General features: G+C 40.8%; 1 protein-coding gene across 9 annotated transcripts in view; it reads right to left on the reverse strand.

The window, feature by feature from the left end:
- The window catches only part of mybpc1 (myosin binding protein C1), a 58,991-nt gene that overhangs the window by 22,060 nt on the left and 23,887 nt on the right, over positions 1-13,044 (reverse strand). For 6 of the 9 annotated variants that reach the window (XM_080420751.1, XM_080420757.1, XM_080420756.1 and 3 more), the window contains 6 exons: positions 12,394-12,542; positions 11,653-11,779; positions 11,501-11,552; positions 9,566-9,625; positions 4,791-4,954; positions 3,894-4,026 (listed from right to left, as the gene is read on the reverse strand). In XM_080420751.1, coding sequence (XP_080276877.1) covers positions 3,894-4,026; positions 4,791-4,954; positions 9,566-9,625; positions 11,501-11,552; positions 11,653-11,779; positions 12,394-12,542 — 685 coding nt within the window. The remainder of the gene's footprint in view (positions 1-3,893; positions 4,027-4,790; positions 4,955-9,565; positions 9,626-11,500; positions 11,553-11,652; positions 11,780-12,393; positions 12,543-13,044) is intronic. The other 3 variants (XM_080420753.1, XM_080420755.1, XM_080420754.1) reach the window with 3 other exon arrangements.

A 13,044-nucleotide genomic window follows, 5' to 3' on the forward strand; every position in this document is an offset into this window, starting at 1 on the left:
TTCAGGAAATGGAAAATAGAACCTGTGTTCCAATGGATCCAATGTAGTTATTATTTAGTCACAAGCTCTTGTTAATACTTTTCATTGGTTCAATATTTATAAAAGCCACAGACACACGTAAGCACTTTCAACCTGGCGTCCCTATTTTGCGCATGTCATCGTGAAACTTTTAAAAGTAAAAAAAAATAAAACAACCGGAAATAGTGAAAATAGCAACACGTTGCATCGCGGCGTGCTGTGTCCTTATCGGATATTTCCGCTACTTTTGCCCTTTTATTGTAACTAGTATTACAATAATTTACACTTTACAAGTAAAAATAAGTCAATAATTTGGGGGAAAAACTTAAAAAGGTGAAACATGGAGATACAAGGTCTCTGCCCTTTCATTGTAACTAGTATTACAATAAATTACATTTCTAAACAGAACAGAAACAGCACTCGCCACGGACACAAAGCAAGCCCAACATGCATACGGTGTAGTTAGACTGGACAGAGACGTGGCTTCAAACCAGAAGTGTGTGATGTGAAGTAGCGTGATAGTGAAATGCAGCGAAATTCTGTCAAGACCCGGAAAAGACGTGCTGTGATTGGCCAGTAGTCACTTTAAGTGGCAGTTGGGGCAAAGACTCGCCCCAAAACATGATTTACGATTCTGTGCCTATCGGTACATAACTCGGACGGCGCTGAGTATAGGCTCAAGCGAACTTTGCAACGTTCGGCACGGCAACTTGCTCACTTTAGCTCGCTCGGCGCTGCCTCTCGTGGCTCAAGTTTGCTTGAGACTGTACGCCTCCGTCGCGGTCCAAAACGACACTTTATTGGCAAAAAAAAAAATCTGGTTGTCGGAAAAAGAGTGCAGGCAGTGGGACTCGATTACGAGGGGTTGAGTTTGGTAGTCTAATGCTCAGCGAGGCACACCACCAGACCAGACCAGTAAAAAATGTGGGTTTTGGGCTGTCTTAGAATGTGACAACGCCCCCACCGTCCCCTCTGGGGGCGGAGTCCTTGTTTTTTCGTTTTTGCATTCAGCCAATCGCAAGGCAGGCAGGGCGGGGCTTGGTAGAATCTGGCTGTAGAACAATATCCCGCTGTGAAGTAGGGAAACAAAGCCTGTGGACAAACTTACTTCCTTTGACTTAAGGTGGAGCCAGAATGCATGGGGCCGGAGGAGACACAGGAAGTGTACAGGATATGAGTATGGCAGAAGGACAGGAAAGAGCACCATGGCAAGGGCATGGCACATGACACGGACAAACAGACAGACAAACAGACACAGGACAGAGAGACATCATGCCTAGAGGCAGTGGTTCTCAAAGTGGGGTCCTTGGGGGGGGGGGGGGGGGTACCAGGCGGTACTGGGGGTACCAGGCGGTCCCCAGCTACATTAGTTACAATTAGTTACTAAATTAGGGTTACACAATCATTTTAACCACTTTAACCATGTTATACTTTGGCTGTTCTAAAATAGCAGATATACAAGCTCATAGCGCGGCACTGAGTGCTGCACTATGAGCTTGTAGATCTGCTATTTTTGAAAAATCGTGAAAGTTTGTGCAAATCTTTGAATATATATATATTTTTAAAGCGAACATATGTTTAACTTAAGTCTTTGCTTCTTGGGGGTCACTGTCACAAAATATGAGATGGGGGTCCGCAGCCAAATACGTATCATTTTGGGGGTCTGTTTGAGAACCACTGGCCTAGAGGGGAAGGTACTGTAGGTTGTCAGCAGTAGACAGGGTTACAACACAGAGAGAGACATTACAGTGGAGTCTTCAGGACTTCAGCAAGTCCAGGAACCAGAGACCAGAAAACTGCAATGACCTCCCAGATGGCTTTAACCTGGCATGGCTTTGAACTACAACTTGATGTTCTACTTAAAGGACCACTTCCCCCATTTTCAACCTTATGTTCATAATAATTGGTCCTCACTAATGTCCATTATAAGATGCCACCGTTTATGTCTACTTGCTCTATGTCTCAGAGGAGTGCTGTGGAAAGTTCAGATAAACGGACAACAACAGGATTTATGTTTTTCTTGCTAGCCCTCAGCCTGTGTGATATGTGGGCACAATTAAATCATTAATCGCAATTATTTATATGACAATTAATTGTCAACTAAAATGTCATGATGACTGCTGAATATAACATGTATTTAAGCCTGTCACAATTCTTACATAATCACCTAATCACAATTATTTTTCCTACTCGTCATAATTATGGAAATAGCCGGTACAGGATTAGGATAAATCTCATTTTACTAATCTTGTCAGTGATTTGGTGCCTGAAATATGTATTTGGAATTTGTTTTGTAAAACATATTATGATTGTGTAACATAACTCATGGGGTATGGTTATCCGTGTTTTGAATTAATTGTATTACAAATTAATAATTGTGTTTTGGCATGGTCCACCTGCTATATAATGGAGGCTGGAAGTGGCTATAGAGTTTTGGCGTGGGCTAACAGTTAGCTTAGACAACACCAGGGGAGAGCTGCCACGGCCATAGGGGCGAAGGGCATTGCCTGTTAAGGTCCTTGCACACTGGTGCGTCTTTTCGTTGCGTTTTTTTTACAACAATGAAAAAAATTGAAAAAACAATGAAAAAAAAAAAACGCAACGAAAAGACGCACCAGTGTGCAAGGACCTTTACAGTTAATCGGCTATATTGAGTTCTTGGTTTGTTGTTTTTCTTAGTTTAGCTGTCAATTGTTCATTTCCTATATTTGGAACTTTATTTTTGGCCAATCGTATTTATTTTTGAAGTATCATTTTTGCCCATGGCCTGCACTGTATAAATCCATATAACTTATCTTATGGTAGTTTGGAGGTAAACAAAATACCAAAATTTGCATTTGTGGAGCCTTAGCTCTTTGGCCAACTGTTACACTGACCTTTGCAATCTTTTTTTTACAAACAGAAATGTTTTATTCATAATGTTCAATATCAAAAACAGAATTAAATCGTTAATCGCAATTATTTGTGTGACACTTAATCATCGTAAAATCTCATGATCGTTCGTAACAGCCTTGCAGGTATTAAAAGGTATCAAAGCCATGCTTCATTAAAGACCTGTGAAGGAGGTACCGCCTTTTTCCTGTGCAGAGAAGGAAATGTAGTTCATGTTAAAGGAGAACAGACAGTGGACAGAAAGCACTGCACTTCCACCCAAAGAGGCAGCTCTGAGGGAGGCACACCATAGTGCAGCTGGTTCACAGGACAGTTGTGTGTGTGTGTGTGTGTGTGTGTGTGTGTGTGTGTGTGTGTGTGTGTGTGTGTGTGTGTGTGTGTGTGTGTGTGTGTGTGTGTGTGTGTGTGTGTGTGTGTGTGTGTGTGTGTGTGTGTGTGTGTGTGCGCACGCACACGCGTACACATTCGTAATGGTACTGGTTTGTCATTCTATAAACTAAGTAGTGTTTAGGAATATAAGGGCCTGTGCATGCTGAATATAAACCACTGTTTCTAAATGTCGGCTCCAGGGACCACCAGGGGAACCTGTAAGGGTCCATTATTTGGTTCCATTTGAACAGTCTCAGAGTTAAAGACTCTGTACTGTAACTCCTCAAAGTCCCCTGGGGGTCCACATACCCTACGTTGAGAACCAGCACTGTAAAAGTGGTGTTTTGGCCTATAAAAATGTAAAACAAAGTATAGTGAAAAAAGTGACGGCTCAAACCAAGTGGATGTGCGCTGCCTTACAGACAACGTTTGTTTTGACGCGACAAAATAAAACAAGACATTTATCAAAAAGGTCCGAAATCACAAATGAAACCCATTTCATGATGAAAACAAAAAATGTCCCAAAATGCTTTTCATTTGTGTGAAAGTTGAGAGGGGGGGAGAGGACATAAAAGGATGAAACACAGGAACAGGAAGAAGATATTGTTACGTACTTTGGAGTCGATCTGATTTCCTGTCCGTTTTTGTACCATTTCAGCTCAACGGTGGGGTCGGCCAGGTCCACCACGAAGCGGATCTTTCCACCTTTGTCCACCTGATACGCCGGCTCCAGTTTCTTTGCAAAAGCTTCCAGAAAAGTCAAAGTGAGGACACAAGAGTTGGTCATTGAATATCACAACGCTTATCCTGTATCCACGGTTAAGGTTTCCTCACATCCAGACATTAATTATTATTATTATTATTAACTTTAATAGTGGATGTGTTTCATTTACGTGTTTGTGTGTGCCAGCATAAAGTTAAAGGGGTAGTTCACCCCCAAAATGACATTTTTTCTATCGATTACACACCCCATGGAGACATGAATTCATGGAGATTTTTTTGTTTTTGTTGCATTCCTAAGCCAAAAATGTGATGACCGACGGCGACTCCGGTAGGAGACTCAAAGTGTCAACTTTGAGTCTCCTAGACGGAGACATTAGCATCTTTCCGCCGGTCATAAAATTATTGGCTGAGGAATGCGACAAAAACAAAAAAAAATCCATGAATTCAAGGCTTCATGAGGTGTGTAATTGAAAGTAATTTTTTGGGTGAACTATCCCTTTTAAGATTGTAGTTTTAAACAAGGTCTTGAATTATGTTGCATGAGGGACAGGTGGTTAAAGATAGTTTAAGTGATATTTTTTGGTTAAAGAAAGTCTCAATGGAGACTCTTTGAGTCTCCGCCGGTCATCAAATTAATGGCTTAGGAATGCGACAAAAACTAAAAAAATCTCCATGCATTCAAGGCTCCATGTGGGCCCCCGGCCCACAGGTTGAGAACCACTGATGTAGTACTACTGCACCTATATAACAGAGCATCTCAAACTTGACTCAAGCATCGATTACCATACCTTCACTCTTCTTCTCCTCTTTCTTGGTCTTCTTCAGCCTCTTCAGCAGGCCCCTGAGGTCTGTGATGCCGTAGTTGAACGCTATCTTCTCGTATTCGTCCGGCTTGGCGTTCTTCAGGATCTCCCACACGTCCACGTCGGGTTGCTCCTCCTGTTTGGGCTCCCTGGGGTTTCGGTTCGGATACAAGGTGAGGTTGTGAGGGCGGGGGTCACATGGTCTGAGATTTAGCAACGTGTCCGGAGGAACTGTTTCTGATGGGGAACTGAACTGTTTCTGATGGGGAACTGAACTAGACTAGAGGAGTGCATCAGTTCATCAAACTAGTCCATTTAATTGATTATGAAAAAATAATCTGTAATCAATTTGAATAAGAATTATCGCTTGTGGTTGAATATTTGATTGATCGATTACTTTCGATCGATCAATATCTAAGATTTTCTGTTAAGTGGTATTGATTACTTTTAGTAATAATCGAGAAGCAAGTTTTATTGTTTAATTTGTTATGTGGACAATTAAAAAAATATATAATAATCGACTAAATTGATTAGTCTGATTAACGACTTATACTTAGACTTTTACTTCTACACAGCAAAAATAGCCAATCTACACCTCACAACACATTGCATCGTGCAACACGTTGTGAGCTTATAGATCTGCTATTTTCGCTACTCTTAAGAAAATGTTTGGGAGAAAAAAGTAGAAAGAAAATCCCCCAAAATCAATAATGTTTATTAAAATCGATTACTGATTATTTATTTGTATTATCGATTAAATCCATGAATTCGATAAATTGTTGGGCCCCTAGTGTGCTGTACTACTCGTTTGCGTCTGGCCTGTGAACCTCTTGTCAGCCAATAAGGAGTTCCTCGGGACATGTCACACAAAGGGATGGGCGTGGTAAGCTACGGTCTATTATGTGCTGTGACATCAGCCCTAGAGGTCAAGGGTTATGTGTGACAGGATTGCAGCGGTATGTGAGATGTGAGATGACATTTCACTCGTTAAATTGGTGCTTGGAGTGTCGACAACAATCCAGCATTATGGATTTCCTGCCATCTTCATTTTCCTCTGAATTATGCTTTAGGCTTCATATATAGGCCCAATCTGCGCTCAAACTTTGTGGACAGTGTTATTGGACAGCCACCAGTTCTCAAGGTCAGGTCCGAGGACCACTAAATAGACTCTGGCAGGTCTGTAACTCTGAGACTGTACAAATCCAATTTGGTTCCATTTGTACACTCTCAGAGATAAATTAATACTGAGGATTGGGGGAGTGTAGATTGGGGAGTTTGTGGCCTAATGCATATCAAACTGAGCTGAGGGTCTTTGAAGGGGAACCCCAATTTACGCCGTAAAATCCTCAGTGCTTATTTACCCCAGAGAGTTGTTTTTTGTTCTGCAGTGCGGGTTCTGCAGTATTGAGATGTGTGTACTGTATACCCTTAGCTTACGTACTGGGTTGTGCTTGGGCAGAATACTGGGATTACACTGTAACCGTGTGTCTTTTTCTGCATTGTGGCGGCTAGTTGTATAGGTGTATACTATTGTACAATATGCTGTAGTTCATTAGTAGTGGCGCTGCTCTAATGTTATTTCTTCCCTTTATCCGACAACACTTTTTCCATGGGATCAACAAAGGTCTATCTATCTATGTAGAGTGTATAAATTGACCCATACGGGTCCATTTGATTTCACTTGTACACTCTCTGAGCTACAGACCCGTAAGGGTCCATTTGGACCCCTGGTGGTCCCCGGACCCCCGACGCATTGAACCAGTTCATTAAGCAATAATCCTTGGCACATAGGAGTACTGTAGGCCTATCTCAGCACGCCTGTGCCAATGTCAAGGGATAGCACGATTTCCCTCATATTATGATTAACACATTGAATGCCAAAAACGGTCCGGACCGTTTTTGAGGGTCCAAACGAGAAGTGCCGAAAACGGTCCGGACCGTTTTTGACCCAATTCTATTTTTATACATGTGGGCCACGTGGGGCGCTAAAACGAAACTTTGACATCACCCAAGCAGTTTCTGAGAAGAAGAGGCTGGATGTGGCTCCATGTCAAAAATCCTTCCGGTCGGCGTTTTCAATGTTATCTCCTTGATTAAAAGCTTAATATCTCCATTTCTTTTTAATGTGGTGGAAACGAGCCGTTTTCGATCGGCGATCACGCTGCAATGGAGGGTCGCGTTGGAAATATTATTGTTCCAGGCGTTAGTCGGGACCCTCCGCCGTCTCGCACGCACGCTTTGTTTACATGCATTTCCGCGTCGGGGCTTCTCACAGCACGAAATGTATAACGCAAGTGGATGGAAGAAATGCTGGCACTCAACGTATAATATTTTAATAAACCTCTGGCACCCAATGTGTTAAACCAGCATTTTTATCATCAATTTATGATTAGCCAAGCTGAATAAAACTGCTCTTTTACAAGGTTACAGGTATAGTAAATAAATAAAATAGAATAAAAGGTGGATGCATTCAGATTGTGATGTCTACACCAGTGTTGATTTTGTCGACTAAAACTATGACGAAAAATGTTCGTAGACTACCTTATTTCACTGACGAAAACTAAATAAAAAGTAAGCTAAGCTACGATGACTAAAACTAGTCAACAAATAAAAACTAGACAAAAATGTTAGCGAGGGACGAGTGGAGAAGAGATCCAGTAGAACTAAAAGAAAAGTCCTTTTATGTTTGGTTGCGCGTGGGTGTTGCGCTCTGAAAATATCTATCTATCTATCTATCTATCTATCTATCTATCTATCTATCTATCTATCTATCTATCTATCTATCTATCTATCTATCTATCTATCTATCTATCTATCTATCTATCTATCTATCTATCTATCTATCTATCTATCTACAGTATCTATCCATCCTTGTTAAGATTTGCAGTTTATTTAAGTGGAGAGATTAAAGAAAATGAGTCATTATTTTATCAGTGCTCTAGTCATGAACAGAACTCAATGTCAGACATGGATGATGGATCATTATGGCAGTATTGTGTTTTTATGTGTTTAGGGACTCGATGGATTCAAAATGATAGCTTTTGTGAAGTCATTGAAGTGGCGGCATGCAGGGACTATAAAGGGGAACCTTCCCACAAGAATCGTTGTATCATTTATTTCTCCTTGTATTTTGTCATTCTCAGCTATAGCCCATCCCTTTGTTTGAGTGTGTGTGTGTGTGTGTGTGTGTGTTTCAGTCACCACGTCACAGATGCTCTGACACTGTTAGACCAATGAAGGTGACCAAAGAAAGGTTAGATCTGTGAGAACCAAGTTAATAAGTATGTTGAACGTGAGTAGATGCATTAGTTTGGCTGAATAAAGAACATTCAGTCAGTCCTTTCTCTCATCGACATTTTCCCAAAATGTCCGAAAGGTTTCAAGGTGAAAAGCACTAAATATTATTCCATTCTTTGTAGGTTTATTTATTTATTTTTTCCCATCTTGTTTATTTTCAGGCAGTTATCAAGAAGGCTGAAATAAACATTGTGGTATTTGCCTTATATTTCTACATTGAAAAGAAAATATGAATGTAGTTGTAACACTATTTTACAGCATCATGGATGATCCCCCAGCACTTCATCAATGATCCAAAATGCTGCTCTTTGTCTCATAAGGTTTCAATTATACTTTGTCACACAGCTTTTTAGTCAAGCATCGTTCGACAAAAATGACGTTATTTACAACCGTAAAAAAACGAACCAAAAAAAAGTTTTTGGGGTTTTGTTGTTTGTTTGAAAGTATGTTATTTTTGTCGAGCGAAAGGGTTGTGTGACAAAGTATGAATCCCACCTGATTTATACTTGGTTGCGCGCCAATGTCACGCCCCGAAAATAGCCGATCTACAAGCTGACAATACATCGCAGGCAGCGTGACACATTGTAAGCTTTCGTGTGCGCCACCGGCAGGCAGCTAAGTGTAAATCACGCTTTAGCGTCGAGAGTGGCGACAGCTTGCATTCCGAACAATAGCCACCCATCTCAAATATGATTCAAAGCCCCATTTCCATCATTACCGAGTGCTGGCAGGAACATTTAGGAATGCTGTCTTCAAATGAAGTGTTAACCAGACTACAGTAGGCCAACACTCTTGCTTGTCTAGTTTCTAGAGCTATACATTTCATGCTGGGGGACTCTATGGGTTACTTACCGGCGGTTCGGTCTAATGGTTTAATTACCTACGGTACTCTCTCTACTAACCTTTGATTTCTGAATATATAGGGGAAGAAGAAGAGACAAGCCCAAAATAAATGTGTCGTTTATCTTCAGTGAACAGTGTCACCGTCTAAATCTATTGGTGCTGACATTATAGAGTCTTGGCGGAAAAAAAACAACCAACCCTCCCCCCCCAAAAAAATAATAATCTAAAACTCACACTATGAGGTTTAAAATATTATTTTGCACTGTATAGTTTCACCATGTCCAATATATATGTCATGGCGTGTTTATAAAGTTATTATTACCTCATCGTAGGTATTTGTTTTATGTTGTGATAAAACTGTACTGCTGCTAGAGTCCCATTTGAACGGTAATGAGGTGTTTTACATGCCGTAATACACACAATATATATAGACTATACCAGAAAGATTACTTGGAGGAGAAAAAGTATGGTTGCTCTAGAGCAACATATTATATTTTATAAAAGACAAAAAAGAGAGAGGCAAAAAGCATTTCCCAGATGAGGGCTTTAAAGGAAAAAAAAGAGTGACCAATATAAAAAAAGAATGACAAAAAAAAAGGCAAAGCGACGTCGTTCCTCACCTATGTTTAAGGAGCCCACTAAAGTCAAGTGTCCCTTCATCATCACCTTGTCCTTCACCGCTGTTGTTAACAAGAACATATTAATAGAGACTTGTTCAGAACAGACACAGATACAGGCAACTAGAAAACAATGCTAAAACAGCAATGCAAAGCAGCAGGGCTCTGAGTTCAATCGGTGCATCAGCGTTGGCTTATGGACAGTGGTGGAAGTACATTTACTCAACTACTGCACTTGAGTACAATTTTGAGGTACTTTTAATTAATTTGAGTATTTCCAATTTTCAATACTTTTACTTCTACTCCACTACATCTCAGAGGCAAATATTATACTTTTACTCCACTTTAGTTACTAGTGACTTTGTAAAACATACATTAACCAGTTCAGACCTATAATATATTTTGGCTGTTTGAAAATAGCAGATCTACAAGCTCACGACGTGTCGTGAGCTTGTAGATTGGCTATTTTCAAAGGATTTTATGCATTTGGAAACGTGTGAAATGATACATTGTGCATAATGAGAACTTTTACTTTTAGTACTTAAGTATATTTTGATGCCAATACTTTTGTACTTTTACTCAAGTACATTTTGAATACTGGTACTTTTACTTGTAACAGAGTATTTCTACATTGCAGTATTGATACTTTTACTTAAGTAAATTGAGTACTTTTACCACCACTGCTTATGGAAACCTATGCACGATCGGAGCTAACACAACACCCTTCCTCTCCGGGCCGAGCGGCTCGGAGCAAACCAGTTTGTGTCTAGCAGGACCGAGAGCTTTCTTTCCCAGAAGAACATTCCCACAATGCTCCTGCCATGTTGGAATTCAACATGGCTGAGCAGCGACCATTGTGATAATAATGGTCTGGTACTGCGGGGGTTGCTTTGCATTGCTTTAGTTTTCAGACACATTGTTGGGAGGGAGATTTGAAATGCAAGCGTTGGCCTTTTGATCAGATAAAACACGTTGAGTTGGCTGGTTGATTTTGTAATTACCTTTGAGAGAAAGGTGAATGACATTTGAACAACCATCTTTCCACACTAATTCGTCACGGAAAACTTGTCATAGTTTGCCTCATGGAACATGAGGGCTCCTATAAGAATGATGAATCCTTGCTCCGTTCTTGAAGTCGGACGAGCAAGTATTTAGTAGTATTAACAGTCTGTCAGAGATCCTGGTCTGAATGATACGATTCTATGGTGGAGGCTGTGGTACATTGCTATTCGTGAATGATACACGTCTATGGTGGAAGCGTGGTACATTGCTATTCATGTAGAAGACTTACCCTATAGGGGGGAGCTTGTCCACCACAATAACCTTGGCGTCCCTATTTTGGGCATGCCATTATAGACGAAACATTTATTTAATTGTGCTTCTTTTTTTAATTACTAAATATTTTAATGTTTTTATTTATTTATTCAAAAATAACAAAAATAGCGGATCTATAAGGTCATTACATGTCGCAATGCGATGCATTGTGAGCTTGTAGATCTCCTATTTTTGCTATTCATCATATGACTAAATATATAGGGCTTATATTATATGTTAGCCTGGGACCAGACGAATCTGCGAGTGCAAAAAAAATTGCACTCTGGGATTTGGGTCTGGCACCGCTCCATAGAGAATCCATTTCCTGCTCCAGAAGACGTGGGTAACCAATCAGGGCCCAGTATTCGAATATGGGAGACTGTAATTGGTAGTTGGTTGTAGGTCTAACCAATTGCGTCGAGGGCCATTGTTTTGATCCCGCCCCTTGGGAAAAAAAACGTCCTCATGGAAGCACCAGACTCATATCCACGCAGTGATATAGTCTAGCTACGCCAGGCTAATTATATGTAGCTAGATGTAATGCTGATCATGAGTTTCTCTTGAAAGCTTGTAAGCTGACTGTATCAAAACATGTGTTGCTGTTGTTGTTGTTCCTCTTATTACCTTCTCTTGAACGCCGATAGAATATTGAGATTCTGGTTGCTCGGTTCGGGTTCTGAAAAGACAAAGACACAGAGCATACAGTCAGTTTTGACGTGGCCTGTGTGTTGCGGTAGGCTGGCTGTGTGTGTCATGCATAAGGGGCATGCACAAACCTGACGAACCTTTCACCTCCAAGTCAAAAGAATAGGTGTCAAACTTATCCTTGTAGGTGACCTCGCAGCGGTAGTTCCCTGCGTAGGTGTCTTTGGCTTTGATGATGTGCATCTCGAACGTGTGAATCTGCAAACAGTGACATGGACATGGATTATGGACCATGCAGGTCAATGGGGCCAAGTTCTCCCTGGGGAGGGGGCCCGTAATTATTACATTAATACATTCAACCCATTCAATCCGGGAACGCATCTACTAATGTCTTCTGAATCCAAACAGTTTTCTGAAAAAAAACGTACGTTTGCTATATATCAGTGTTTCTCAAACTTTTTCATGTCATGGACCCCCAAAATTATATGTATTTGGCCGCCGACCCCCATCTGAAATTATTTTGTTCCAGGGACACCCAGAAGCACAGATAAAAATTAAACATATACGTACATTCAAGGATTTGCACACATTTTCCACTAAAATAGCAGATCTACAAGCTCATAGTGCGGCACTCGCTGTACATCTGCTATTTTTTAATACCCAAAGAAATCTTAAAATGACACCGATGCGTTCTCGGTCTTAATGGATTAATGACCAATCAATCTATTGTTCCAGCTTGGATCAGCCACTATACGTATGTGACCGAGTCCCGAGCTCCAGGCATTGGGGAGGTCACAGAGATAGGGCTAACCTGAGACTTACAGTACAGTACCTCAAACATGCAGAGAAGGAGTTCAGCGTGAGGAGTATACCTTGGTGAATCGGTCAAAGGTCTCTTTGAGTTGCAAGTGTTTCCCTGTCTTGCTCGACAAGTCCATCCACTTCCCTTTGAACCACTTGATGGTGGGCTTACGCAGCAGATCCTTGGCCTCCACCTTAGCGGTGAAGTTGATGTCGCAACCTGGGACAGAAGAACCCAGTGAAACGCAGCTCCTCTATAAAAATGACCCACCGCGGGACTTGACTGCGTTTTGCTACCGCGGCATCTTCCAGATGAATTGGCTCTTAGCGTGTTTTAACCTAAACCCCATGAAACCTGGCATCCCCGAATCTTTTGAAGTGGTTAACAAACAGAAGGATCGTGTGAAACACAGCTCCTCCACAAAATTACCTATCAAAAGTACTCACATTTTCTACTTAAGTAAAAGTATCAACACTGCAATGTAGAAATACTCTAAAAGGCCCATGTTCAAAATGTTACTTGAGTAAAAGTACAAAAGTATTGGCATCAAAATATACTGAAAGTACCAAAAGTTAAAGTACTAAAATGTTTGAGAATAGCCGATCTGTAGATTGGCTATTTTCAAATAGCCTATATATAAAACGTGCCTAAAGTGGTTATGTTTTATAATATAATAATTTATATCTGCAAAGTAACTAAAGTTTTCGAATAATTGTAGTGC

The sequence above is a fragment of the Gymnoscopelus braueri genome (assembly GCF_963280865.1).
Source record: "Gymnoscopelus braueri genome assembly, chromosome: 23".
In the NCBI taxonomy this organism is placed as follows: domain Eukaryota; kingdom Metazoa; phylum Chordata; class Actinopteri; order Myctophiformes; family Myctophidae; genus Gymnoscopelus; species Gymnoscopelus braueri.